We start from the raw sequence: 26,005 nt of genomic DNA, 5'->3' as shown, positions 1-26,005 counted from the left end.
GTATCAAAATCCAAAAAAGTATCTGAAGATGAGATTACAGAACAGATCTATTGATTCAGTCGTATAATATTGCCTCTCACAGGATTACCTAGCTCAAAAGATAAGAGAAAATATTGTGGTTTATAGTATTCATTATTTTGTTGGGGGGCCAATTAATTAGGGTTTGAAATTTTGGGAAATGTCTATGGTTACACGATATTTATTTGTTTTGATGTTTGACAGATTGACGTTTATTCCAGAACAAAGTACTGAGGTGCTTTATTGATCAATAAACAATTTTTTTGGCGTATTGAATAAATTATTTGCCATAATGACTATATTAATTACACCGTTTAGTGATAAGAAAGGAGATAAACTTATTGTGCCACTGGTTTCTGCTGATCAATTGGCACTAAGTACAGAGGTGAGACAAGCCCACCCATTATATTTTTCATTTCATCAATACGAATGAATATATCTTGCACTTGCCAGAAATCAACATTCAATTCCTTTCAACATTTCGAACATTTCTGGAGATACATTGCATTTTGAAAACTTCCTATGGGTTTTCGTTTCCACTATCTGAAACACAATTCGAGGAATATATGAATGTAAAAGATTCTTGTTTTTATATCTCGTGTTTCAGATATTGGAAGAGAAAAGTACCTGCAGTTTAATTAAATGAAACTTTAAAATATTCGTTCAGGTATATTTCGAGTAACAGAATTTATTTCAATGCAAAAGCAATGTATAAATATTGTTCATATTCAAAAATTCACTGATGCATTATTTGAATATTAATTTTCTAGCACCATGTTTTATTCACACATATCATTTCATCCTTAACAATATTTCAGGGAAAACCAGACTATTTTTATATTTTTTACCTCAATAGATTAATAGCGAGTTTTTTTCTTCTACTGGCTCAGCTTATTAGTGAGATTCAATAATTTCTGCTCCTATTAGAAAGTAAAATTACTCACTATTGTTTGTTAATTGCAAAAAAGGTCATTACCAAGTTTGTCTAGAAATTTCTTAATCAAATTATTGGTCTGAATCTTCAAGAGAGAACTTGCTGTATTACTATGCATTCTCAAGAATAACAATTACAGAATCATTAATGAGAGATGAAAAAACCCAGAATGAAATACATATTATCAATTCTAACTCACAAATCAATATTTTGTGCTAAATTCCTCAATTTTGATGAAGGCAGGGAGAATTGTAAAGAAGAAAAAAAATATTATCCCAAGATATTCATATTCACATTGAATATTAAATATAATAATATTAAAGTTTAATACTCAACGATAAAGATTCACTATTGAGATTAATGCTACCAAGAGATCTGGAAATCTCATATGAAATTTTTTAAACCTATTCACATTTTTATTTGAATTCCTTTTTTTTTGGATAAAGGCTGCCAAAAAAGAAGCTGAGGCCCAGAATGGCAACATTGTTTTCCTGAATGCTAGAGCTCGCCGAGTTTCAAACTCGACTGTGTTGGGCCTGTTGTTTGCTGCTTTGATCGTTGTGAGCATTGGCATCATCAGTGGCTTGTATTTCTATCGACAGTTCATTCATCAAAAGTTCATTCATCGACAGTATATCAACATCCCACGATATAATGGAACTCTTAGAATTGGAAGCCAAAAGTAAGTCTTACAAGCCTTCACTTGCAACTCAAAATAAATATATATAAAAGGCGAATAACCCTAAAAAGTATTCAACATTTCAGATTTGTAAATACTTTCGAAAATGTGATAATATTTGAGGTTTTCCATTTGAAATAGGCGAGTTGATATTCATTAGCAGTGTTACTGGTCATCTGCCTAATTTTCAAACAATACAGTAATACATTTATAACAATAATAACATTATATGTATATTTTTCTGTAAATGTCTGAAGGGCACACCCACTGGGACACCTGTTTATTGAATTTGAATAATCAATGATCACTTTGACTCTAGCTTCTAGAACATTTCTGCTTTTTTATTTCTCCAATTAAGTAATGGAATATTTGTAGCGCCTACGTCTCAGATTCAGAACTCCCCTTCTATCAAAAGCTGATTGGAGACCGTTTTTCCAACAATGAACTTCAAGAGGCTTTGGAAATCGATTTGGTCAATGATTTCGAGAAAATCGATGTTCCCGACTTCAGCGATGGCCGGAAAGGACGCTTCATTCACGATTTCAACTCTAATACTACAGGTATCATAGATGTTACTGCTCGAAGGTGTTTCGTGATGCCCTTAAACAGAGGACATGTTCTACCGCCAAAAACTTTATATGATCTGATTGTGAAGATGTGGGATGGATACTACAAAGTTGATACTCAAGTTGTGAAAGAGACCATGCATGTTGTTTTGCCCCCAATTAAGGATACAAAGAGCATTGGCAACTACATCGCAGAGGAGTGTGAGGGTATGCCGATTTACAAATTGGAGAAGTATGTTGGAAGAGGTGAGTTGACAAATTTTTTAACACATCCTTCAATTTGAGATTTATTCAGTACTTTTACAGCAATATGAAAGAATCAAAAAATGCTTTTTGTTTTCAAAATTCAAAATAATAATAAAAAATTTAAAGCCTTGTTTTCATACATGATTTGAATAGTTGATTTCTCATTGAACCTTTATTTTATAGTGGTGAAGAGGTCGGCCGAATTGAAATCAGAAGCAAAGTTTGCCCAATTCTCTGGTAAGGGAATAACCGAAATTGACATTGTCAATTTCAGCGATGTTGAAAAATTCGAAAAAGGTGGACTTTAATTCAACTTGTAGATTCACATGAGTATGTATTTAGATGCATATCGTAATATTGTGGCCACTGAGCTTTTATTACAAATAAATTTATATATAAATGTTTTAATTGTTGACGTAGTTCATATTATAGAAATGGTATTGATATTGTACAAAATACTGAGCTCTATATTCTTGCATGTGATCTTGAAATTTAAGCTATGAAAATATATTAACAAAATTATCGTGTGTTTATGTGATAATCAAGTTTACTTTTTTGGATAAATTATATCAATTTCAAATGTTATAACTGAAAGAAAATCTTTCAAATCAATAGTAGTCTCTTATGCTTGGAATTTTCAATTAGGAAATATAATTTTAAACTTTGCTCATTAACAAGTTAAATATTTTATGTTTTATTCCGAATGGGTGCTTTATTCATAATTCCACTTATTGAGATGATGTTTATTGAATTGTTCTTCGTCATTATAAAAATGAATATATTGATAGTAATATTTCTTTTTCTATTATTTTCCCCTACAAAACAATCCCTCTTTTATATGAGCATGTTCAGGAAATTTCAGGTATTTGTGTAGTAGCTTGAACCCGCGGCTTGGCTTGTGTAATATTTCATTGTAAAAAGACATAATCACGTCATTACCATTAGTCCAAATAGAAATGATTATTGGTGGTTTCAGTTAAAAAGAATATTTTCATATTGCGAACGATAAAAATTTACAAAGCGTCGTTACTTGGAAAATGCGATATGCTGAATATTCAATAAACAAGAGCTTCCGAACGTTTCACCCTGCATGATTGGGAGTGGAAACATGAAGTGATTATTTTGAAAGTACATCGAATAAAATGCAATAATTTATTATATAACTCAAGAAATTCATGTATACAAATGAAATAAATTTTTTGTTCATAATATTCAATACATTTTATAAAACACTTTGGTTGGAATGTACAGTAAACAAAATAAAAAAGAACTAGATAATATTTTTAAAGTTGTTGAACAAATAAACTGACAAGACACTCATACGAAGACTAGCAGCAATTTCTAATGAAATCGTTTATAATTTTCAAATGAATCAATGTCCTTAAAGTCTAGTGCGTGAAAAATTAAACGCGATTATCACAATTTCAATAAATAGTATTTTTCAAAATACAATTCCGCATAATTATTAAGGCTCTCAATCGAAATTCGTACATAAGTAGATGTTTGGTCTGTCTGGCAGAAGCAAATAACTGAAATTCAATCGAAATTTCATACATGGATAAGACTTTTAACAGATCATTTGAAAGCTTTTGAATGGGGATGATTAAATAAACATGGAAGGGTATCAGTTTTCTGAAGTACTTTTGGATTCACTACTAGATGCTTATTACAATATACTTACTTACATCTATATAATATAAACAAAAACAAGCAGTTAAATATACATGCTAGTGTGTGACAATTCAGTCTCAAATCTAGGACAATTATTAGTCAAATAAAAAATAGAATAAGATATAATATGCCATACAATAAAAAAAAATTATTTCTTATTAGAGGTATAAATTCACAGGGCTTAAGATATTCAATAGAACAATTTTTATTATTATTTGAAAAACCAAAACACCTAACTGAGAGAAAATGAACTTTCATACACTTTTTCACTGAAAAAACAAAATATACTCAACTTGGAAGTCCAATCCTGCACTTCAACTGACGTGGGAAATTAGGCACCACTTCACTCAGAAGGACTCAAATCTTTCTCCAATTCACCCTCATTTAGTAGTTGAACTAACAACTCATGTACTGGTCTAAAAGCCTTACGACATCCTGAATTTGTAAGTAATAAATAATCATACATATCATGATGACTGATTGATCCATCAGGTAAAACAAAACCACCATCTATTCTTATGAATTCTATCTTTGGTTTGCACAATAATTTTTCACGTAGTAAATCATTCACTTTATTTAATTTGTCTCTAATTAAATTCGGATATTGACCTCTAGGGAGAAGAGTCTGCAAAAAATTGTCAAAAGATTTGGTAAGGTTATTAACTCGTGCCATAATAACTGCAACATACTTATACAAGTAACAGTATACTTTTTCTATATTCCTTGAAAATATTTCAGACACATAGCCATACTTACAGGAACTACAACATAGACATCGGGCAGTTTTTCTCTGATTATTTCAATCAATTCTAATATACCCTCACAAATTTCATCTGCTGAATTTCGATGATTATTTGTTCCAACATGTAGAACAACCACCTAGAAAAGGCTGCATTTTTAAAGTGAATTTCTGGCTATAAACCAGTACCTTGGGCTTGATGTGGTCTAATTCCCCATTCTTCAAACGCCACAAAACATTTTCTATTTTATCCCTGTGAATAGCAAAATTCAAACAATGCAAAGGGGCAAATAATTCGTTCCAAGCTTCACAATGCTGTAGAGCCTGTATTACTGAATCGCCTATAAAAATAACGTCAGCATCCTTTTCCCTTGTTTCTGAGAGGAAACGATTGTGCTGTAAAATGGAAATGTTGAATTCATTAAATTATAACCTGGAATTTACTTACAATACTTATCCATCTATTATCCCCCTCAGTATCTTCTACGGCAGTTGGTATTTTGCAAGGATTCATTTTCCGATTTTGGTTACCCCGATTTTTTTCTGCTATGGGAAAACAAATTATTTCAAAAGATTTTTTGTAAAATTGGATTAAGTACGGTACTGAATTCTATAGCATCATGATCTATGTTCTCTCCATAGACCTAAGCCACAGATTACAGAGTAGAACCTAAGACTCTCTGGTCAGAGATCACAGATTACAGAGCCAGAGAATTGAACTCTATGAGAATAGAGTTCAATGATTCTCTGACCCATAGACAAAGACATAGACAAAAAATCAGAGATATATCTCTGCAAAAAATATGCTCTGACCTAAGCACAGAACACTAATATAACATAATATAATATAATATAATATATAACATAATATACATACTTTGTCTATGCTAATATACCTAAGTTTGTCTATGGACCTCTTTCCTTTTCTCTATGTTTGGTTAGGAGCAGAGATATAGAAGGGGGGAGATTGAGCTTCGACCACTGCGCATCCTATTTTCATGGGACAAAAGTGGGTCCGCCATTTGTCAGGTCATAGCACGGTATTATGATCACGGTCTAACAATTTAGTGAATATTCTTGTCATTTAGCTGCCATTGCCTGCTGTCAAGTCAAAAGAATGTAAACAATAATAACAAATATGAACGTATTTTTGGTGATATTCAGCGGATTCGTGTGGTTTTATTAGCTTTTTTCGCTGAATAGCAGGATATTTACGATGGCTTACTTCACAATTATAGGTAAGTTCCAAATTATATCAATTTTTGAATATCTTTGATAGGTTTACAAATTTTTTAAACTTGTTTCAGTATTTCTCCTTCAAAATTGATGAAAAGACTCATCGAATTGAAAAAACTCCATATAGAAGGTAATACAATTAAGTCTCTTAAAAATAAAATACAACACATGAAAGAAGTGATGGACTTTTTGAGACAAGATCAACGTATTTCTGAAAATGCTGCCCATCATTGGGAGAAATCTTTTGATTCAGTGCCACATTGATGAAGAGACATTTAAAAAATGTAGAGAATGATACTGTGACCCTAAAAGTTCCAGTCTTGAGGGAATTGTAATATTCTTCAAAAATCAAGGTAAGATGAGATAATTTAATATGAAACTGAGATGATTTTATTTTTTGTTTGTTTCAGAGGGACTTCATGTACCATCATATGGAATTATAACGATATGTCAATCAGGAATTTGATGATTTCAACTGAAAATAGAGTTTCAAGAGATGAAAATTTTCTCGAAGCATTTGCAACAATTCAATCCCAAAAATTTTATGATCGAGTTGATGATTTGTTCCCTTCCTTGAAAGAACATTTTTTATATTCTTCAGTGATTGGAAGACATTATGGCTTTCTCTTAGTGAAAAATATTGCCAGATCTCATTTTAAAATTAGAATATTCAATCTGTAAAAAGTTTATACTGAAAAATTCAAGGTTCTGCAATTAGAAGACTTCATCAGTTGATTTTATGCAGCAATCGATACTGGATATACAATATTGTATAAATAAAATGAATAGAAAAATGTTTTTTTCTTGCAATATTTAATGCCTGTAGCTACTGAAAAATTTATCGACTTGTTAGCTTTCATCATATCATGTCTTACTTCCAATAAAAAATATCAGATCAATTTATCCACTTTGTGCAAAAAATTTATTGTCCTTCAGATAGACAAAATCGTGTTTCCTTAGAAACAGAAAATAAAAATTAAAACTTAAAAGCAGAGTTCCAGAATTGCATCTCGAAGGAAAGTGGGCGAGCAATTTTTCAGGGTACTTTCCTCTGATCGTAATTAGGGAACAGTAGTGAAAAGAAGCGATTCTGGAACAAACCAAATATTGGTGACGCTTCGAAGTCTATATATATCAAACTACCCCATAAGACCAAATTGCTAGAATCTTCGAAATCATGGATTTTATTTTGAAAACGTTACCTATTTAGAAAAGACGAAAAGACAATTAAATTAAAATTCATCGTTGGTTACAAACGCTTGAATATAATTCAAAAGGATTCATTGGTTTAGATGATATGTTCAATATTTGGACATCTCATTATATTCACCAGAATACATAAAACAAAAAATTTTTTCCTTCGTTGACATTTTTGGTATTCATTTTGTATTGTACTGAATAAATAAGAAACGAATTGACCGAAATCACATAATTTCAAGTACTGTTATCAACGAAATCATAACATTCAAATTCTGAATTTTACGTCCCCCTGTATATAACTCTTGCCACATGCTATCACTTTTAGGCGGTGCTGTATATATTTCCTGACAAATGGCGGCCTTCAATTTTAGCCAGTTCGCGCAGCTTGAAGCTCAATCTCCCCCCTTCTATTTACGCTTTCTTTTTGACCGTTTGAGCAGCTCCTGGGCAGCTCCGGTGCATCTCACTCGAGCACCGACGCGTTCTTTTTGATTGGGGCGTGAAGCACCGGAGCAGCTCGCGTTCCCTTCCCCTGCCCCCTCTTGCACCAACCGAAATGCTGGTGCACGTCGAGGGCTTGAAGCCCGTAAACAAACTTTTTGGTTATGTTTACATATGTCAACAAATATTAGAAGTCGTGTATTGTTGAAATTTGTGGATTAATACTATAAAAAGGCTGTAATACACCTTATGGACCACCTAAGATTGATTTTTTCGTCAATTGAAGCTGTCAGTTAGTTTTTTTGTTGAGTAAATGAATAAAGAATCAATGTTAGATGGAATTAGAACTGAATGATTTTGAATGAAGATAGGATTCGTTCTTTCAGGTTTGAAGAGTGAACTAATCATTTTTTTCATGAATGCATAATTTTTAGAGATCGATCAAATGAATAAACGACAAGCTTTAGTTTAGTAGCGCCCATCAGTGAAAATGTAGCATTTCTTTTCAAATAAGTTGATATTTCACGTACTTGAATGCAATTTTTGTAAAATCAGAACACTCTTTACCTACTTTTACCAAAGAGGATTATTAACGAAGCTTTAAGAGATGAAATCATTGTTAAATAATTTTTTCAAGTTTTATATCTACAGACATATCCAGTATTTCGTATATTTTTACTCTCCATAGCAAAGAAAGGGTAATGTTTACCCGGTAAATCAAGTTTTGCAACCAAATATATGGCAATAGATTTCGAAAAAATAGTGAAACTTATTAATAATCAACGACTTTAACGTCAAACTGAAAACAAATAATCCAAAGAACCGCGAATCCGGACTTGTCTCTTGTCATTTTGCTCAACAGCTGATCATCCAACTCGCTGCGCGCAGTTGGCGCACTAATAACCGTTTTATTTGGAACAGCTCAGGGGCGAGAAGCCCGGAGCTGTACCGGTGCATGAAGCACCAAAAAGAAAGCGCCTTATATCTCTGGTTAGGAGAGGAGAGGCCTCTTTGTTTGGATCTTTGCATAGACATTTTAGTCTATGGATCTTTGATTTCAAACACAGAACACAAATAAAGATCACAAAAACATAATTGATTACAATATTTGCAAGATTCGAATGAAAAAGTTGGAATAAAAAAGTTGCTTTCCTATAATGTCTACTTATTATTGTAGACTATGTTTTGTGAGTTGCAAACCGGAAGAAACATTACTTTTTTCTCAACATGTAACAGATATAATACAGTTTTGTATTCCTGAGGTGGTAATAAGGTGGTAATTAATTTTTTATGTTCTGCTTGCCAAATAATAATAATTTTTAGAATATTAAACTGGTTAACAACCCTGTATTGTGTCCAGAATGTTATAATAAATTGGAGCAGATGCTTAACTTTAAAAAGAAATGTTTGGAAGTTCAAAATCACTTTGAAAAAATAATAGCGAATGATGGAATATGTGATGATGAAGGCTTGAGTGATTTTATCCACAAAGAAGAAACTCGATTAATACCAACTAATCTGGAAGAAGGTTCTCAGCAAATGGATGATAGTCTTTCTGTTCAAGAAGGTACTGAACTTCCATTGAATACACATGTGCCTTTGTCAGGAAAAAACTGTAATCCATATGTGATTTTATCTGAACCACCTTTCAACCCTATAAAAAGTATCACTATTAAACCTAATACCACTTCTAAGTGTAAATCCTCAAAAAAGTCCAAAATAGTTAAAAATACAGTGGAAGTACGATTTGATAAAAATTCTTGTAAAACTTGTAGCCTATCTTTGAACAGCTTAAATGAACTTATTCATCACTTATATACTAACCACCAAAAGAATGAGGAATTGTATTCGTGCTTGATATGTAGGTTCAAATCAAAAAACACATCATTAATCCTTCAACATTACCAGAATTTTCACCCTCATTGTAAAGATCTGAATGCATCTTGTTTCTTTTGTTTGACTGATAAGAAGACTTTCAAGGAATTAAATAATCATATGACTAAAAAACATAATACTCATTGTAAATGGGGAAGATATTTTTGTAATTCATGTGACTTTGTCTCTAGAAGTTTTATTAATTTTAGGAAGCACTATTTTCAAAGTCATGATCTTATATGTAATTATTGTTTAAGATACTGTGGGACTGTTTCAAATTTGAATAGACATTTGAGAAAACATTTAGCTAGGTAAACTTTGTAGTTAACTTTGTTTCAACTGATTTAACACCTTTTATAAGAACTATACATTGAATCAAATAAATTTTAAATATACTTTTTCTTTCTTGCTGTTGAGTTTCTGACAAATTAATCGGTGCCTTATTTCTCATTGTAGACCTATAGAATATACTGTAATTTGGGGATAAGATGACTATGTTTTCTAGAAAATAATTTGTGTGAAAATACAGGGTGTGGCGTAATGAATGGATAATATGGAGCCTGCAGGTAGAGGACTCTATGGCGGTTCAGAAAAATATATTTTACGTTTAGTAAAAGTGCCTTGGTTTTCGAGATTTTCGAAAATTCAAGAAAATCACACCCTTAGCCACTCCTTTTGCAGGCAAGACTCCAAATGAAGGGATGTTTTCAAACTGTTTTTTGGATAGTATTCCTGGATAGATGCGCTATCGAATGTAAATTATTTTTTTTGAGGCGCATGAATAGTTTTTCATAAATAAAAGAATTAACTCAAATTTTTCGTTTTGCTTATTTTTTTTCCTAAGTTCAACCCAGCGTAGTGTGAAAAATAATATGGTTACTTGAGTGCCAAAGCGAGAGAAAACATGTCTGTTTCACTGAGATTCTGAAATGGTATAACTCACTCTATTTTCAGCATTAAATACAAAATAAATTTCTATTACAATGAGTCAAGGCAGAGTTTGACGTAAGCCTTTTTCTGTAATTTTTAGCAACTGAAATGAGACTTGCAAGCAGAATAAAGCAATTATTCATAAGAAGTTGTAGAGCATCTAGTACAGCTCCTGATGCACACTTTGAACACTTTTTGTAAAACTCGATTGAATTAAACAATATTTTAAAATTGTTTTTTTCCCTCGTATTCTTTCATTATTAAGCCCTATAGTTATAAAGTTAATAGTTGTTAAGCGAATTTCAAGTAACGAAGTGAATTTTAGCACTTTTGTAATTAAGAAAAATAGCTGAAAATTAGTCAATTTTTATTACTTTGAATCAAGACCGTTGTTACAAAAATGCTGAAATTTAATGCATAACTTGAAAATATTGATTTCACAACGTTGGGGTTCAATAATAAAAGAAAACGAGAAAAAATAACAATTTTAAAATATCGTTTCATTGAATAAAGTTTTACAAATCACGAATGATGCTTAAATTGACCACCATGAGTTCTGATACATACTCTATAGTCTACACTTTCTAATAAATCATATCTATTGCATAGATATCAACAATTTCAAAATGAGTATCGTTTCATTGAATTAAATATCACAAAAGAATCTCTAAGAGGCCATTATGAGCTTCAGTAAATGCTCTATACCTTCTTATAGACGATTGCTTCATTCTGCTTGCATTTCTCATTTTAGATGCTAAAAATTTTAGAAAACACTGTTTACATTAAACTAGGCCTCAACTGATTGCAATAGGAATTTATTTTGTATCAAATGCTGAGAATACAGAGAGTTATACCATTTCGGAATCTCAATGAAACTGGCATGTTTTTTCTTGCATTGGCTCTTAGGTAACCATATTATTTTTTACACCGCGCTAGTTTGAACTTATGAAAAAAAATAAGCAAAACGAAAAATTTGAGTTAATTCTTTTATTTATGAAAAACTATTCATGCGCCTCAAAAAAAATAATTTACATTCGATAGCGCATCTATCCAGGAATACTATCCAAAAAACAGTTTGAAAACATCCCTTCATTTGGAGTCTTGCCTGCAAAAAGAGTGGCGAAGGGTGTAATTCTCTTGAATTTTCGAAAATCTCCAATATCTCGAAAACTAAGGCACTTTTACTAAACGTAAAATATATTTTTCTGAACCGCCATAGAGTCCTCTACACCCTGGCTCAATATTATCCATTCATTACGCCACACCCTGTATACATCTCTTCCTTCATTATTCTTCTGTATCTGTGGAAAGTCCGTGCCATTTTTTTTTAATTAAATATTTTTGTGTCGCAAATGTTCTTAGCTCTATAATAACCACTTATTCTTACTTTGAAACTCTCCATATTGTGTTCTCAAATTAAATAGATTATGGAACAACTTAATGGAGATGAAGAGCATTTTTCGAAATTGTAGGTGGTGTAAACTGCCTGATGTGAACAAAGTTCAATTTTTGAGTTGAACATATTGCAGGATAGTTTTATGTCCGAGTGTAAATATAAGTTGCTTTCAAACGCCGCACTTAGTCGGTATACATATACAAATTAATGTTGTCACCACTGAGATTGAGTGGTAAGGTAAGGGAGGAGCGGATTTAGAGGTTCTGGAAAAAGGTCTTTTTGTCCAAACCGCTGCGTCTCGCCGATCGCGAAAGAAATCAAGCGAAAATCGACCATCCCTGGTAACAATCTTGGCCTTGGAGGCCTATGGGAAACAACTTAAAAAAAGATTGAGAAAAGTGAGATGTCTGATGTTAACCAGATGTACAAACATTAAAATTATAAATTTTAAATGTCAAATATCAATCAAGACATCAGCGTCGAAAATTCTGCAATAGCAATGCGTGCTGAATCAGGGCATGTAATAAAAGAATATTGTTTTGAATATATTTACTTGTCAGAAAATTCACCACAGTTTATTATTAAAAGGAGGCCAACCCAAAAGCCTCTGGTTTGAATTCTTCCAAAGACTTGAGTACTAATGTAGCGTCTTTGGTCTGCTCTTTGTCCAAATTTGGATCAGGCACCATCACCACTTGCATTCCAGCAGCTTTTGCCCCCTGTACGCCATTGGGCGAATCTTCAAAAACTAAACAATCTTCGGGTTTTGGTTTGTTGGGAAAACGAGAGGCACACACCAAAAAAATATCCGGAGCTGGTTTTCCCTTCTTGACTTCAGGATCAGAACTGCCAAGAACTATATGATTGAATAGTTTGAAAAATTCCTTGTGATTCTGAGTTTTCAGGTCGAAGCTCTGCTGTCCAGAAGATGTTGCCACTGCTATAGGTATATTTTTCTTGTGCAAATGTTCCACTAGTTTTTTAGCTCCTACAAAGTCGATAAATTTATTTTTGTGTACTTCTTGATGAATTATTATACATCATTTTAAGCTTTGATAAAACGCTTTTTGTATATTTTTATTTAGTTTCGACAACTTTCGAATTTTCGCAATAAATCAATGTACAATGAAACTTTAAATAATATTTGAAGGGGCCGGGTAGTTTTTCAGATAACTTGAGGAATTTTCGTGCAAGACTGCAGATGTAAAAAATTAACGATACTCGTTAATAATTTCATTAGCTTAAATTGACGAGCACGGCCATACTCGGACAGCAAAGACATTTTAAGTGATTTGTCGCTGAAGTCATATTCGTCATTTAAAAATAAAAGGGTTATTGCGTTTTTGAAATCTTTACATATGTATCTTGGAACGAAAACTATGAAGATTTTCGGGAGGTGATAATGATATGAGATCATAATTTTTTGTTTGTGCTCAATTCCAAAAGATATTAATGAAACAGAAATAAATGCAGAATGTATGAAATGATTCGGTAATACCTGGCATCTTCTCATTCTTGCTAAGGAGGGCGTTCAGTTCCTTATCTTTGATTTCCTGAAACTTTTCAGCCGTGATAGGAAGTTTGAAAGTTTCAATGAATTTCTCGTTGACTTTGTCTGTATTGAGTCCCATTATTTTAGATTTGAAATCTTTCGGCATTTTGATCTTGAATTCTCTCAGTAAAATGTTCTCGTAAGCTTTTGTATATAAAATTTCTGTGTCTAAAAAAGTAATTGTTTTTTTTCGAACAACATTTTATTCTTACTGTTTCTACTCGAGTCTATCTTCTCCTTATTTAGAATAAGTAAGGGGTCATTTGAAAAAATTGTTCTATCATGAGAGTTAACGCAGAAACAAGGTAGCAAAAATTGAAGGACTGAAATCACAGTATACTTGCGACATAATTGACAAATTTTAGTTAGGAGAAAGACTGCGGTGACAACATTTTGTGAATAATTTACGTGAATTTTGACTCATGAGATGAAATTTTTATTGCCTGCAGATTCCTCTTTGATATTATATTGGAGGATCGCGACTGGATTCGTGGCGTTCGCCTTATTCAGTTCTTTATCGTAACAATTTTTACATTCCTTGTTGATCTGAGTGAAAAAAATAGAGTGAATTACTTTATGAAGATTTTTTCAATAAAACAGATGTGCATCGGCAGGTCCATATTATTGGAATCATGTGATCATCAATACATTCCAACACGACAAATTTTGGAAACTGTCACATCTTCAGATTGAAATAAATGAAAGTTCGAATGTGATTCACTTCACTTTCTCCTAATAACATTCTGTCATTGAGTAAGAGTGAGAGCTGCATGGTCAAAGATAACGTTTCAACTTTTTCGACTCACCCAATAGGGTACCATCCATATCAAAGATGATTGTTGTGACTTTTTTAAACTTAGATTTATGTTTCGTGCAAGACTGTGAGCAAGGCATTATGAAATCATTAGTTTAAGACTGCCTACAATGGTTTGATTGCTACGAATTCATGACTGAAATTTTTCATGACAATTTTTTTTTGACATTGTCAAATTGATTGTTTTCAAGATAACAATTTCCTCATTGTTTCGAACATAGTATAGGTAAGGTGCATATTTTTGCTATCCGTACGTTTGTTGTTTTTCAGGCACATATGAAACATAGCCGGTTTAGTTTGATCTTCATTCCTTCTTCATTCCTGTATCTAAGAATTATCTAAAGGTTCATTATTGATTTTCGATTGCTATATGTTTCAAATTCATAGTGAACTGAAAAAGCTTCGAAATATTTCTTGTTGGAAACCTGTCAAATATGGTTGATCAGATCATCTAACGTTTTGTGAACGAACCAAAGTTGTTGGTTTAATGTAATACGCTTACATTTTGTGAGTAGGTATTTATACTGTTAGTATTGAGTGAGTAAAAACATTTAGACATATTTAGAAAACTGTTTAAAAAAAATAGAAAATTTTGTAACATCAGTGTCTCAAAATATCTGAACTTCCTCAACTTTTGTGAAGTACTATATTCAATGCGAGTACTTTTACTAATATCAACAGTTCATATTCCGAGAGATGTGGACACATTTTATGGAATTTAATGAGCGAAAAATTCGTATTTTGTTCACAAAAAAAATTATTAACCTGGTAATAAAGGCACATTGTGCATGCGACTGTAGGATAATTTAATAAAAAGAGCTCTGAACTGCTCTAGATCCAGAGGTAAGTTCATTTCTCTTATCGCTATCTTGCACGTTTCGGTCTGAGGAGTTCCCACAATCTTGTTCATTACCTCGGAAGTATAGACTTTGCCGAAGGACCTGGCAATGTCGCTAATCGCTTGTTTATAATAAGTTTCTGTGTCTGGAAAAAAGAAAAGCGTATCAATACCTGGCATGAAGTTGCAATGCGGAGAAAGTGCAGCCATTTCAGCATCTTTTTGTGATTGAAATTCTTCGTATGTACAAGGTAATCCTAGTTCATCCACAAAGAATTTGTTGATTGTATCTGTATCGCAACCGAGAATTTTCATTTGGTAGTCCTTGTGAAAAGTCATTTCGTATCGGTTCATAATATTTTCGTAAGCCTTCTCGTAGAGAATTTCTGTATCTAAAAGTTTATTAGAACAAATGAACTATCATTGAAGTATCCACGAATTGAAAAGAAAACCTTTCCTTTCAGCTAGTGGCATAATTATTAATTGTTATAAGGTTCTGCAAAAATGAATTTGCTAGATGATATTATTATTAGTATATTGCAGAGAAACAATAAAAAATATTCCATATTTCTTTTTCCAACATAAGTTACGCCACTGGAAAGATGTGGCATTTTATTTTCTATTCTGTGGTTCCGCCATGAAACTTCGAACCTCATAAAATTAAACTATCATATTTTACTCTCTGGCTTCATATTCATATTGTATGATAGTATATTTAAAATTGTTTGATATTAACTCACCTAAAAGAAGTCCATCCATGTCGAAAATAACGTTTTTAATACATTTGAATGACTTTTCCAGAGAAGGCATTTTGAATATCTATCGACTTGACCGTCTGTTTATAGAAATATGACAATATTGATTGCGACTGAACCAACTGATCTCAGACTGAAATCTTCAAAAGTGATTACGGTGAGGATTATTGTGGTAGGCTAGGCTAGGAGTCTTTGGAAGATAAGAGAGCACTGCTCTTTCTTACGCAACATAAATATTATTCGATTCCTTAATAACTCAAACTGAGAGTAGGCAACCAGAGTTACACTAGGTTGTTATGTGTGTTATCAGGCATGAGGGTCTGAAAAGAATCATTACAGGAATGGGTTAGCTTTTATATACCCTATTGATTCGAATAGCGATCAGATTGCAATCTGATTCTGTTCATGAACAGAAGTTCTTCTCTTTATTTTTCTCTACCTACTCCTATTTTAATTTTCCATTTTGTAATCTGAATGTGTTGAGTTGACTAGTTTCTTTTTAGCATCGATTTAATCGGTATCAACCCAATGTGGGCCAGATTTGAGTTCGGTATTTCAACTAGTTATGAGGCGATTGTTTGGTAATCAGTTATTGTTTTTTTTCCACGACAAAACATAAGCTTTCAATTTTGGCGATAACATAAAGTGTGTCCAATGATCCCCTTCGTCTAAGAGAACAGATGCGTGAGCTGAGCCGATGAACTTTCGCACCTGTATCATTAGGGACGTCGGCCCCTATCCTCAACTTCTTCGCTTCTCAAATTCGAACCTGTCAACGAAGGGGCAAATGCGCGCAGGCTCCTCGCTTAAAAATTCCTTCGAATTTTTCGTTTCCGATCATTCGACTCGCGCATGTCCCTTCTGCATCCGAGCTTCGAAATTTACTGAATCGCTTCCGAACTTCATTGACCGTCGAACCGGCTTTACCGCGTGAGAATCCGCAGACCGGTGCGATCTGTATGTATATGAGTGAACGTAATGTGAGAAATTCTACGGGACCGTTCGGTGGCATAGATGTGCCTTTTTCATGTAATGAGTATTAGTGAATGAACGATTAGTTTGAAATCGAATTTTCGAAATACAGATATTTACCTGTAAGCTGGTAATTATGGCTGTGATCTTCAAAACAAAATCGGTTATACGTCAAATGCAGGGTATTATTTTGTTATGGGTGCTGTTTGAAGTTGAGTTTGCCAATTCTAATCCAACGGGGTGCGATAAGGTGGGCAAGGAATTAGAAGACAGAGGATTAAATATTGGATCCGCACTACGGCCAGAAACAGGTGAGTTTTCTTGGACGTTCTCGCCGTTTTTGCGCTTTTATTACAAAATTTGGGAATTTTTTCTACGATTCGTAGAAACGGCTCCTTCACTTTACCTTTTTCCTGATCCCATTGGACCATACATCATAATGTATTGTCATTTAAACAATTATGTAGGTACTAGATTTCCATGTCAGCCTCGATGTCAGCTGAGATTTAATTACCAATGACTAAACGATCAAATTTTTTCGCACTCTCCCAATTGAGATTGTTTCAGAACGGAATCCCAGGAATGAAATGAAAAGAAATGTGTATTTACTTCAAATGGAGGTATGAAAAACTGAATATGTAACATGAAAGTTTAATAGTGTTATGAATATTTTCAAACGTATTCATGTGCGGAGTATAATAATCGTGCATATGTATGTATTTTTTATGTGCAAAATTGTTGGGAAATTACTAAAACGTCTACATCGATTGAATCGCCAATAATAACAATGCCAATCATAGTTTTCGAAAATGGGAAAATAATACAACTGCATCTGGTATAGCCTTCGTTCTTCCTCATTTTGAATAAGTGCTTATTCGGAATAATTCTTATTTTTGAATAGTGAAATTTTGAATACGGTCAAAAACACTATAGCCATAGAATTTATTCCTCGGAAATTGTCGATTTTTATTTGAAAAGGACCATGAATCGATGAGGATTTCACTTTCCCCTCATATTTTTGAATGGAGATTGTGTTAAAACAGAAATATGATTATGATTATTCATTTTTTCATGTTTTGCTCCTCAATTTTTACCTTCAGAATAAGTGGAAATGGGTGTAAAGCTAGGAGGACTGTTGTTGGATGTTATTCGATTTTTTTATCAAATTCCATTTAGCTACTCCCAGAAGTTCACCAGTAAAAGCCTGAACTGTCGATGGAGGGCCTTTTTTTATTTGTTTGAAATTTACATGCCTCGGAAATGTAAGGTGTGAATACTTCAGAGGGTGTAATAATTTTCCTGAATGGTAATAATGAACTGATTTGAGAGTGAAAATAGTGTGAAATGAGAAAAACCAAGAGGAATGCCTAATAAACTACCTCATGTTCGTTTTCCCCTCGGTTTTACCTCATTTGGTTGACGTGGAAAAATGGGGAAAGCACTTCTTTTCTCCCGAAAAAACCGAGGAAGAAACAACTCATTTTCCCAATGTTTCGAGAAACACACAGATCCGATCAACATGATAATTAGTGCCTGTTTGCTGTGTGGCGCTAAAATAACGAATAAAAGATACGTTCGAAATTTGACTAAGTACATACCATATAATATGGCTGATAGTTCCTGGGAAAAAAATTTAAGTCACAAAGACTTAAAATGACGTGTGATAAGAAATGTCATATTTATCCTCTTTCCCGGGGGGGTAGACATTGTCACTTCTGTATTTATTTGCCCTCTCAAACATAATGGATCCAAATCCGCAATAATTTCTTTTCTAAAGCCTTGTTTCCACGTTCTTACCTTCGAAGTCTATAAATAATGCCGTCAATGGCTGTCTTAGGGCGCACGCGGGGGGTTTTTGGAAACTTAACACCGCAATGAAAAGAACGAGGGAATTGTTTGCGTTTGGGACGAGAGGCCGAGGTGGGACCACCTATTTTCCGATGCGAAACAGTGTGAAATTTTCGATAAATCGGTCTAGGCGCCAGGACTATCGGTCCTGTACCTTTTTGGTCCTACCGATCCGGTGTGCGCGCTTAATTTATGGCCTCTCGTTAAAAAGAACATTCTTATGGTAATGAGTCAATTTCGGCATATCCGATGGCTTTTCTCCGAGGATTTTTTTGTGCCGGCCTCGAAGGAATCAGCTTCTTCTAGTAGGGGGAAGGAAATTGAATTAACCTTCGACGATGATGGTGTCTGCAAGTTTGTATCGAAGTGAAAACAATGATTGGATGATTTTGTATCTCAATGGATTTATACAGGGCGAGTCATCAGAAGATTCCTGAGGTCAAAAGAAATAGTATTTTCCTGTACCATTCTTTCCAATTCGGCTCGATTGAAAAGATACAGGCTTTTGGAAATCCATAAAAAAAATTATTTTGATTTATATCTCACAAACGATTTTATGGAATGGAATGATTAGCGGAACATAATTTTTCATTGATATGATGAATCGAGTTATGAATCTTCTTCGAACACCAAATCTTCGAGTTTTTCCATTATGATCCTTACATACCAGAAATTTAAACAACCCAAATCTTGAAATTAAGTTGAAGTATTTGATCATTTTGGATAATAAGAGTATTCTCAAGTTTTTGTCGTATTAATGCGCCGTTTCGAGTAATTTGATATTAAAAATGAAAAATATTTATGAAATTCGAAAAATTGGGTACTTTTGCTCAATGCAACTCTGTGTCATAGATTAAGCTTGTTATTCTGAAGAGAATTTTGTTTTTACGGGGTTCTGATGATCATGACAACTCAAAATGGCCGTATCTTTTTTAATCTGGGTCGGAAATCGTAAAGGAAAAAGTGTTGCTTTTGACCTACTGTTAAGATATAGGTACAAGTAAACTCACCCTGTATAGCAATATCGGTAGCAAAATTTATGAAATTGTATGACTCCTTGGTACTTAGGACTCGACTTAGGAGCTGTAGGATTTTCGAAAACAGAGCTTTTTCGGGTATAGATTCATATGGAGTTTTCTCCCTATTTTTCAACATAGAATATGCTATTAATTTTTTTTCAATATCTCAAGCCAATGAATCTATGATTTATTTTACGGACATTTCACTCTGATAATCTTCGAAATGCTATTGTGGCTAAGTGCACTGCACTGCTTCCAACAATGACGGATTCATCCCCACGTCGAGACCTGTCCTTCACTAACTACAACAATAACTAAAAGGTTAGCGGTTTCCAAAATGTTTGCAATACAGGAAATCCTCCGCCGATGAATACACAGAATGTTTTCTGAATTTTGTCATAATGCTGGGGCGTTGTCCGTTATTATCTAGCAACCCTCTGCCGTCTCTTCAAAAATAAATCCCCAGGCAGATGTACGTGTCACTTCACACCCCTCATTCATCACGGGAGGCTCCGAGAGCATAATTGATTGTTCACTATTGAATAAAATCTACCCAGGCGTTGGATTCGTCGATGATGATTTTCTCGCATCGCGTTCGTGGGTCCATCATGACTCAACGCCTCTTCAAGCCTCATAGGAACTAACCACTAATCCATTCCTGTTTGAGTTATCGCTTCATTCTCATAAATTGAGTTATGAGGGAGTATAAAAAAGTCACATTTTCAGAACGCCTTATTTCATTTCCCTCTTCAAATAAGAATAAGTTCCAAAGTAGTTTTCTCTCAAACTTTAGCTTATATTACAAAGATATACCTATTTTATATCAACAGAAAACTTACACAATTTCAAATATGAAATTATGTCCCCTTGTTTTTGTTTGCTTCTCAGTGGTCCTGTCGAAGTTAGCTGATCCGAAATGCGTCGTTGAGAAGGCTCTCGAGTAAGCTTTAGAATTTTCAAGGTTAACTTTCTGTGTCAAAACGTTGCGCTTAGCATGTACCAGAACATTCGCAGAACGTAAAATATGTTAACATCCCAGTGACATTAGCTTCTAGTGAAATCAATTGAAGGTCCTATTAAGATTTTAATCCTACATTATTCCCTTCAAAAACGACAGAAATGAAAGAGAACGACAAAATTATATACAGCCTTTTTTTTCAACTGAAGGTAGAAGTCGAGGTAGAACTGGTCGAAATGAAGCGTTTCACCAAAAATCACCTATACAAAACTTTCAAAATGACAAAGTTAAAAAAAAAATTGAAAATTAATACTGAACTAGATCATAATACGACCCTAGACCGTTTGTTAGCTGAATTCGACGTGTGGTTTCGTTTAGGATATTGGCTCGTTCGATATTTACGTGGTAATGAAAATGGAAGCTTAGGATTGCCGAATTGTTGTTATTATTTTTTAGTGACCTACACGATTTTATGAAATGGCTCATTTCGATACCAACTGACATAGGTTACTTAGGTCACAAGTGTAAAAAATGGAATAATACTCACCAATCTCACCAATAAAATTCGTCTGAATTATTCACGAATTTTTTCAAAATGGGCATCACAAGCTTCTTGTTCGAACATTCCCACAATCGTCGTAGAAATGGGCGTAATGGGGAAACATCACAGCACTTTTTCAACATAACTAACATAAGCACTTTCAAGAAACTGCCTCGATTTTCTACATTTTTACTCAAAATTGCACGATACAACAATTATGATTCTCTCAAAAGTGACCTGATGCATCTAATCAGATAAACTTGGTACTGAACCATTCATTGTCCATCAGCCATATGCTAATGTACAATCCTGTACTTAAAATTCAATGAAATTTTGTCTTCTAGGGGTTGTATCTCAGACAATTTTTGGTTAACCGACTTATTTTGGTAAGCTTTACCTTCTGTCAAAAAAAGCCTCACTTTTTAAAACACCCTGTATAGTAGGAGCTTAGTACTTATCACGTTCGAACATAGAAAATAAACCTTCAAAATTCCATAGCCAACTTGACGACGAATTTTTTTGAACGCACGTTATCTGCGTGGTTTCAATTTTCATTGTCTGAACGAGAAGCTTGACTCTGGTGAATTGCATCAAATATTTCACCAATCCACCGTGACGTTACTGTTTGAAAGCATTATACGCGGTCGAACAAATCTTTATGCGATTCCATTCAATTCGAAATTTATGCTGAAAAGCACTTGCCTCAATAATTGATTATACACTACTGAATAAAATCAATTCACTGCAGAGAGACCCTTCAAAGCCGCCTCTATTCAATGTAACCATTATCAAGCGATGCCATTGAAGTGGTTTCCACCCTTTTCCGCTTCCTTTTTTTTTTTTCATAATTTTGATCCTATTCATCGTGATCCATTCACGAATTGAATAACGTTATCGTATTTTTCGGCCGAAAGTGTTTACACAGCCGAATTTGTTCATCTGGGGTGTTTCCACGGGAAAAAGGAAACCTGGTGGAAACGTGGTTTTGTACGCTTGTTCATTTTTCGTCTTATTTCATTTTTTTTTTATTGGTAGTATGGAAATCGTGGAAAGCGAGCAATATAAAATGTGCCATATAATATATCAAATTTGTTATTCTATGAGTATTCTCAAATTTCTATCATTGAAATGCCCTTTAGACTTTAGAAACTGAAGCTAAAGTTTAGCCACAGATCCTTTCGCAACAAGTTAATAAAATAAGGGTAAGTCTTTTACTTGTACAGGGTGGGCAAAATTGGTGATACCTGAATTACAACTTTTTCAACCCAACGAGGAAAATGCATGGCACAATACGGTCGTCTTTTTTCCAGAAACTAATAATGCCATCAACTGCATTCCTCTATTTTCTTTTTATAGGTCAAAATTAAAATTTCAACTTTGATAATTACCTCCGTTTCTGTTTAAGCTAGGACGTTGAAATGAAAACATAAAACAGACACTTTTTTGATAGCAATCCAGTGGCGTACTATGATTTTTTCCAACAGGTATATTTGCTGAGCTATAACACAAAGATGTATTTTTTCTTATGAAAACAGTAGTTCGAAATGGCTTAGAAAGACTGAGGGTGATGTATAATATACTTTTGACAAAATGGCGATTCTTTTTAAGTTATTTTAAACTACTGTTTTCATGAGAAAAAACACAACTTTATGTTATAGCTCAACAAATAATCCTGTAGGAAAAAATCATAGTACGCCACTGGATTGTTAGCAAAAAAGTGTCTGTATTGTGCGAGGTATTGTGTCTTCATTTCAACATCCTAGCACGGAGATAATGACCAAAGTTGAAATCGTCCGAAGTTAAATTTTGGCCTATATCTCAAAAACAAAAGAAGATAGAGGAATACAGTTGATGGTATCATAAGTTTCTCGAAAAAGGACCACATGAATGGTACATTCATTCTTCTCTATCTCGTTGGGTTAAAAAGTTGTAGCTCAGGTATCACCAATTTTGCGTACCCTGTTCATATATTTTAATAGTAATAGGTCAAAGAAAACACTTTTCGCCTTTTTCATTTTTTACAATTCAGTCTTGATATAAAGATATGTCATATTAAACTTTTTTTGAGCTATGCCACCCCTGGAAACCTGACACGAGACCTGACACTGAAGTTTTTCCAAGTATTTAATATACTTACCATTTTAATCTTCAAAATAAGGTACCAACATATGTTTTAAAAATAAGCATAAAATCAGTTTTTCCGGTCCATTTGGTCAATGAAGTCCAAAGAAAAATGAATAAATGGGTTACGGCAATTTCGTTGGCGAAAAATATGTAATCATTTATTATCGTTGTTTATCTCATTTCGTACAGTTAGTTACCAGATTCAAACGTAAGCCATTTAACCTTCCATTTCATATCATAAATAACATTTTCTCTGAACGTTCAAACGATCTTCTTTGACAAGTTAACAAACTATAATGACAGCAAGATTCCCTTCAGAATAACAAGCTTGATCTATGACACCCCACATCTGTAATGTATTATGTTTCATTTAATTCTGTGGATTTTTGAACAGAGCTGCATTAGGCCAAATAACCCAATTTTTCGAATTTCGCAGATATTTTTGAATATCAATATCAAATTAGGTAGGTGCATTATTCGAGAACACTTTTATTTTAAACTTACTTTTCTGAGTTGTGTTCTTCGAATTTGTGGTATTTTTATGATCTATATGTAATGGTCAAAATGAAGAAACTAAAAAGTTTGGGTGGAATTTTTTGTTCGGAGAATTCCTCCACTTGAAAAATACAGTCAAGCCCTGTATAACGTAAATGTATCTATTCACCTCGAAATGAAACGAAAGAACAAAATTGTTCCTTTTCATATTGAATATCGCGAAAAATTATTCGGAGGATAATTCTGGGGAGTATCACCTTGAAGAGTCCTGCTTATTTCTTCTGGGTACCAATTTTCGTGCAGATCAAACGAATCGAGTTACTAAGGGGAGATGGCATTCCTTTGATGAAGCTTTTAATGAACGAATTCAGTGTAGGAAGTGACGGATTAAAATCAAAGGACCAATTCGCAGGCGACATCTGAGAGATCGTTTGAGGACAGATAAATGGAGACTGGATCATTCCTTGGAGTTATTAACACTCCTCTGACAGTGGGGATTCATTTATACCTTTTTTTAGGTTACTCGACGATTACTTCTGAGGATAGCCGACATAAGTGTTCCTAAAAAGTAACGACTCGTTAGAAAAGCTATATGGTCAATATGGTCATTCCTTTAATTCATGAACTTATTCCTCACATTCATTAGTCAACTCTGTGTTTATCATGTCTCGCAATTTCAACCCATGGACGTCGCAGCATGATGTCAGAATACCCTCGAGTATATTAAAAATATATCTGCATCTACTGGACGCGTTGGTTTTCCATCATTACGATTTTTGATTCTTTATTTATTGACAGTTGAAAAGAGAGACTATTTCAAAAATTTGTTCATCCACGGTCCATGCATTTTTCTATAACCTAATCGTCATCACAAATACTAGGACTACATCATACAGGGTGTTGTGACCATTCAACATCAGGTGGTCTGGTGTAAAAAATATTTCACCATGATAATCGTATCTATTTGAATACACGTCGTCAGAATGTTTGTTATCGAGGGTGGGAAGTCCTTAGAAAAATCAAAATTGGGATTTGAATTGATGAGTCAGTTGTAATACATTTGTAATGAATTCTAGTCCAAATTCCAATTCGCTATCACAATTATTTCAAAAGTTACAAGTGGGTGTTGCAGCTTCAGATTGAACACCTAACTCAAGAATTCCAAGTGTGATAAAATTCGGACCTGGTAGAATGAATTGTAAATTGTAATAAAAATGTAAAACAAGGTAATATGCTTCCGGTTTTGGTAGCAGGTGAATTTAGCTGATGTAAACACTTGAACAAAGACCGCTATAAATAAATTTTTGTAACGGTATCTATATCGATCAAGTTTCCACAAGTATCTAAATTGACCGGCGTGAATCTAGCAGCCAGAATGTAGCAGCCAGTTTCCGAATATACCCGAACGACCAGTGGCGTCGTAAAAATATATTCCCGTGTCGTTATTTTCGAGAAGAAATATTTTCTCTCAATAGATTTGAACTGAGAGAACCAACCTTCTGTTACACGATATATAGAAATTCTTGTAGATACTTCTTTAAGGAGGTGATTTGGTATTCGTTGGCATCTGGAAACGCATAAAGGATATACATAATCGGACTTCAATGAAATAAAATATATTTATATTAAATAGGAGGACGGGGAGCAGCCAGCATCAAAATCACCTAATGAATTACTCGAAAAACAAGGAATATATGGTGTAAAGAAAATCTCTTCGGTGCCGTCGAAGCGGGTGAAACTACCCCCTAAAATACTGAAAAATAATTTTCAATATGAAGGCGACGAGAAGCCAGCTTCAAACTCACAAGATAAATTACTCTGGTAATAAGGAATATATGGTGTAAAAGAAAATCTCTTCGGTGCCGTCGAACTGGGTGAAACTACCCCCGAAAATACTCAAAAATTATTTTCGATATCAAGGCGAAGAGAAGCCAGCTTCAAATTCACATGATAAATTACTCTGGTAATGAGGAATATATGGTGTAAAGGAAAATCTCTTCGGTGCCGTCGAACTGGGTGAAACTACCCCCTAAAATACTGAAAAATAATTTTCAATATGAAGGCGACGAGAAGCCAGCTTCAAACTCACATGATAGATTACTCTGGTAATGAGGAATATATGGTGTAAAGGAAAATCTCTTCGGTGCCGTCGAACTGG

The 26,005-nt window shown here is 33.7% G+C and overlaps 5 protein-coding genes and 1 long non-coding RNA gene across 10 annotated transcripts in view; 4 read left to right on the top strand and 2 right to left on the bottom strand.

Annotated features, from left to right (window-relative positions):
- The first annotated feature begins 213 nt into the window (after positions 1-213).
- On the top strand, positions 214-3,236 carry LOC123310816 (integral membrane protein 2C). The gene is made up of 4 exons (XM_044894485.1): positions 214-403; positions 1,399-1,634; positions 2,007-2,443; positions 2,627-3,236. Exons 1-4 carry the CDS (start codon positions 311-313, stop codon positions 2,749-2,751), a joined length of 891 nt encoding a protein of 296 aa, XP_044750420.1. The 5' UTR covers positions 214-310; the 3' UTR covers positions 2,752-3,236.
- Positions 3,237-3,581: 345 nt separating this feature from the next.
- LOC123310817 (platelet-activating factor acetylhydrolase IB subunit beta homolog) lies at positions 3,582-5,506 on the bottom strand. The gene is made up of 4 exons (XM_044894487.1): positions 5,302-5,506; positions 5,043-5,249; positions 4,871-4,993; positions 3,582-4,739 (listed from the first exon to the last, which is right to left on the bottom strand). The coding sequence occupies exons 1-4, from the start codon at positions 5,365-5,367 to the stop codon at positions 4,458-4,460; spliced, it is 678 nt and encodes a 225-aa protein (XP_044750422.1). The 5' UTR covers positions 5,368-5,506; the 3' UTR covers positions 3,582-4,457.
- Positions 5,507-5,804: 298 nt separating this feature from the next.
- Positions 5,805-6,885, top strand: LOC123311587. The gene is made up of 3 exons (XR_006537502.1): positions 5,805-6,091; positions 6,161-6,442; positions 6,500-6,885. It is a non-coding gene; the product is annotated as an uncharacterized LOC123311587 (long non-coding RNA).
- A 1,875-nt stretch (positions 6,886-8,760) lies between these two features.
- Positions 8,761-10,013, top strand: LOC123312148 (zinc finger protein 18-like). Of its 2 annotated transcripts, none has more exons than XM_044896401.1 (2): positions 8,761-8,992; positions 9,054-10,013. In XM_044896401.1, exons 1-2 carry the CDS (start codon positions 8,888-8,890, stop codon positions 9,918-9,920), a joined length of 972 nt encoding a protein of 323 aa, XP_044752336.1. In that variant the 5' UTR covers positions 8,761-8,887; the 3' UTR covers positions 9,921-10,013. The 2 variants fall into 2 exon arrangements, with proteins under 2 accessions (XP_044752336.1, XP_044752335.1); XM_044896400.1 differs by having other exon boundaries at positions 8,763-8,995.
- Positions 10,014-12,465: 2,452 nt separating this feature from the next.
- Positions 12,466-16,156, bottom strand: LOC123311966 (pseudouridine-5'-phosphatase-like). 4 transcript variants are annotated; one of them, XM_044896110.1, is made up of 3 exons: positions 15,876-16,156; positions 15,063-15,281; positions 12,466-12,919 (listed from the first exon to the last, which is right to left on the bottom strand). In XM_044896110.1, exons 1-3 carry the CDS (start codon positions 15,943-15,945, stop codon positions 12,513-12,515), a joined length of 696 nt encoding a protein of 231 aa, XP_044752045.1. In that variant the 5' UTR covers positions 15,946-16,156; the 3' UTR covers positions 12,466-12,512. The 4 variants fall into 4 exon arrangements, with proteins under 4 accessions (XP_044752045.1, XP_044752043.1, XP_044752044.1 ...); XM_044896108.1 differs by lacking the exon at positions 15,063-15,281 and adding an exon at positions 13,430-13,651; XM_044896109.1 differs by lacking the exon at positions 15,063-15,281 and adding an exon at positions 15,309-15,527 and having other exon boundaries at positions 15,876-16,143.
- Positions 16,157-16,774: 618 nt separating this feature from the next.
- The window catches only part of LOC123311963 (glypican-6), a 92,677-nt gene continuing 83,446 nt past the window's right edge, over positions 16,775-26,005 (top strand). The window contains exon 1 of the mRNA XM_044896103.1: positions 16,775-17,173. Within this exon, the coding sequence (XP_044752038.1) occupies positions 16,999-17,173 (175 nt within the window). The 5' untranslated portion in view covers positions 16,775-16,998. The remainder of the gene's footprint in view (positions 17,174-26,005) is intronic.

Source organism: Coccinella septempunctata, chromosome 4 (genome assembly GCF_907165205.1).
Source record: "Coccinella septempunctata chromosome 4, icCocSept1.1, whole genome shotgun sequence".
Lineage (NCBI taxonomy): Eukaryota > Metazoa > Arthropoda > Insecta > Coleoptera > Coccinellidae > Coccinella > Coccinella septempunctata.
This window is presented reverse-complemented; position numbering and strand designations above follow the sequence as displayed.

Coding starts and splice junctions, on each gene's coding strand:
- LOC123310816 (XM_044894485.1), top strand. CDS start 311: ATGACTATATTAATTACACCGTTTAGTGATAAGAAAGGAGATAAACTT. Junction 1,635..2,006: donor CTTAGAATTGGAAGCCAAAA/GTAAGTCTTACA, acceptor GAATATTTGTAG/CGCCTACGTCTCAGATTCAG. Junction 2,444..2,626: donor GGAGAAGTATGTTGGAAGAG/GTGAGTTGACAA, acceptor TTTATTTTATAG/TGGTGAAGAGGTCGGCCGAA.
- LOC123310817 (XM_044894487.1), bottom strand. CDS start 5,367: ATGAATCCTTGCAAAATACCAACTGCCGTAGAAGATACTGAGGGGGAT. Junction 5,250..5,301: donor ATAATAGATGGATAAGTATT/GTAAGTAAATTC, acceptor TCCATTTTACAG/CACAATCGTTTCCTCTCAGA. Junction 4,740..4,870: donor ATGTCTATGTTGTAGTTCCT/GTAAGTATGGCT, acceptor AATTTTTTGCAG/ACTCTTCTCCCTAGAGGTCA.
- LOC123312148 (XM_044896400.1), top strand. CDS start 8,888: ATGTCTACTTATTATTGTAGACTATGTTTTGTGAGTTGCAAACCGGAA. Junction 8,996..9,053: donor AGTTTTGTATTCCTGAGGTG/GTAATAAGGTGG, acceptor AATAATTTTTAG/AATATTAAACTGGTTAACAA.
- LOC123311966 (XM_044896107.1), bottom strand. CDS start 14,377: ATGCCTTGCTCACAGTCTTGCACGAAACATAAATCTAAGTTTAAAAAA. Junction 13,652..14,289: donor TATGGATGGTACCCTATTGG/GTGAGTCGAAAA, acceptor TTACTTTTTTAG/ACACAGAAATTTTATATACA. Junction 12,920..13,429: donor CAAGAATGAGAAGATGCCAG/GTATTACCGAAT, acceptor TCGACTTTGTAG/GAGCTAAAAAACTAGTGGAA.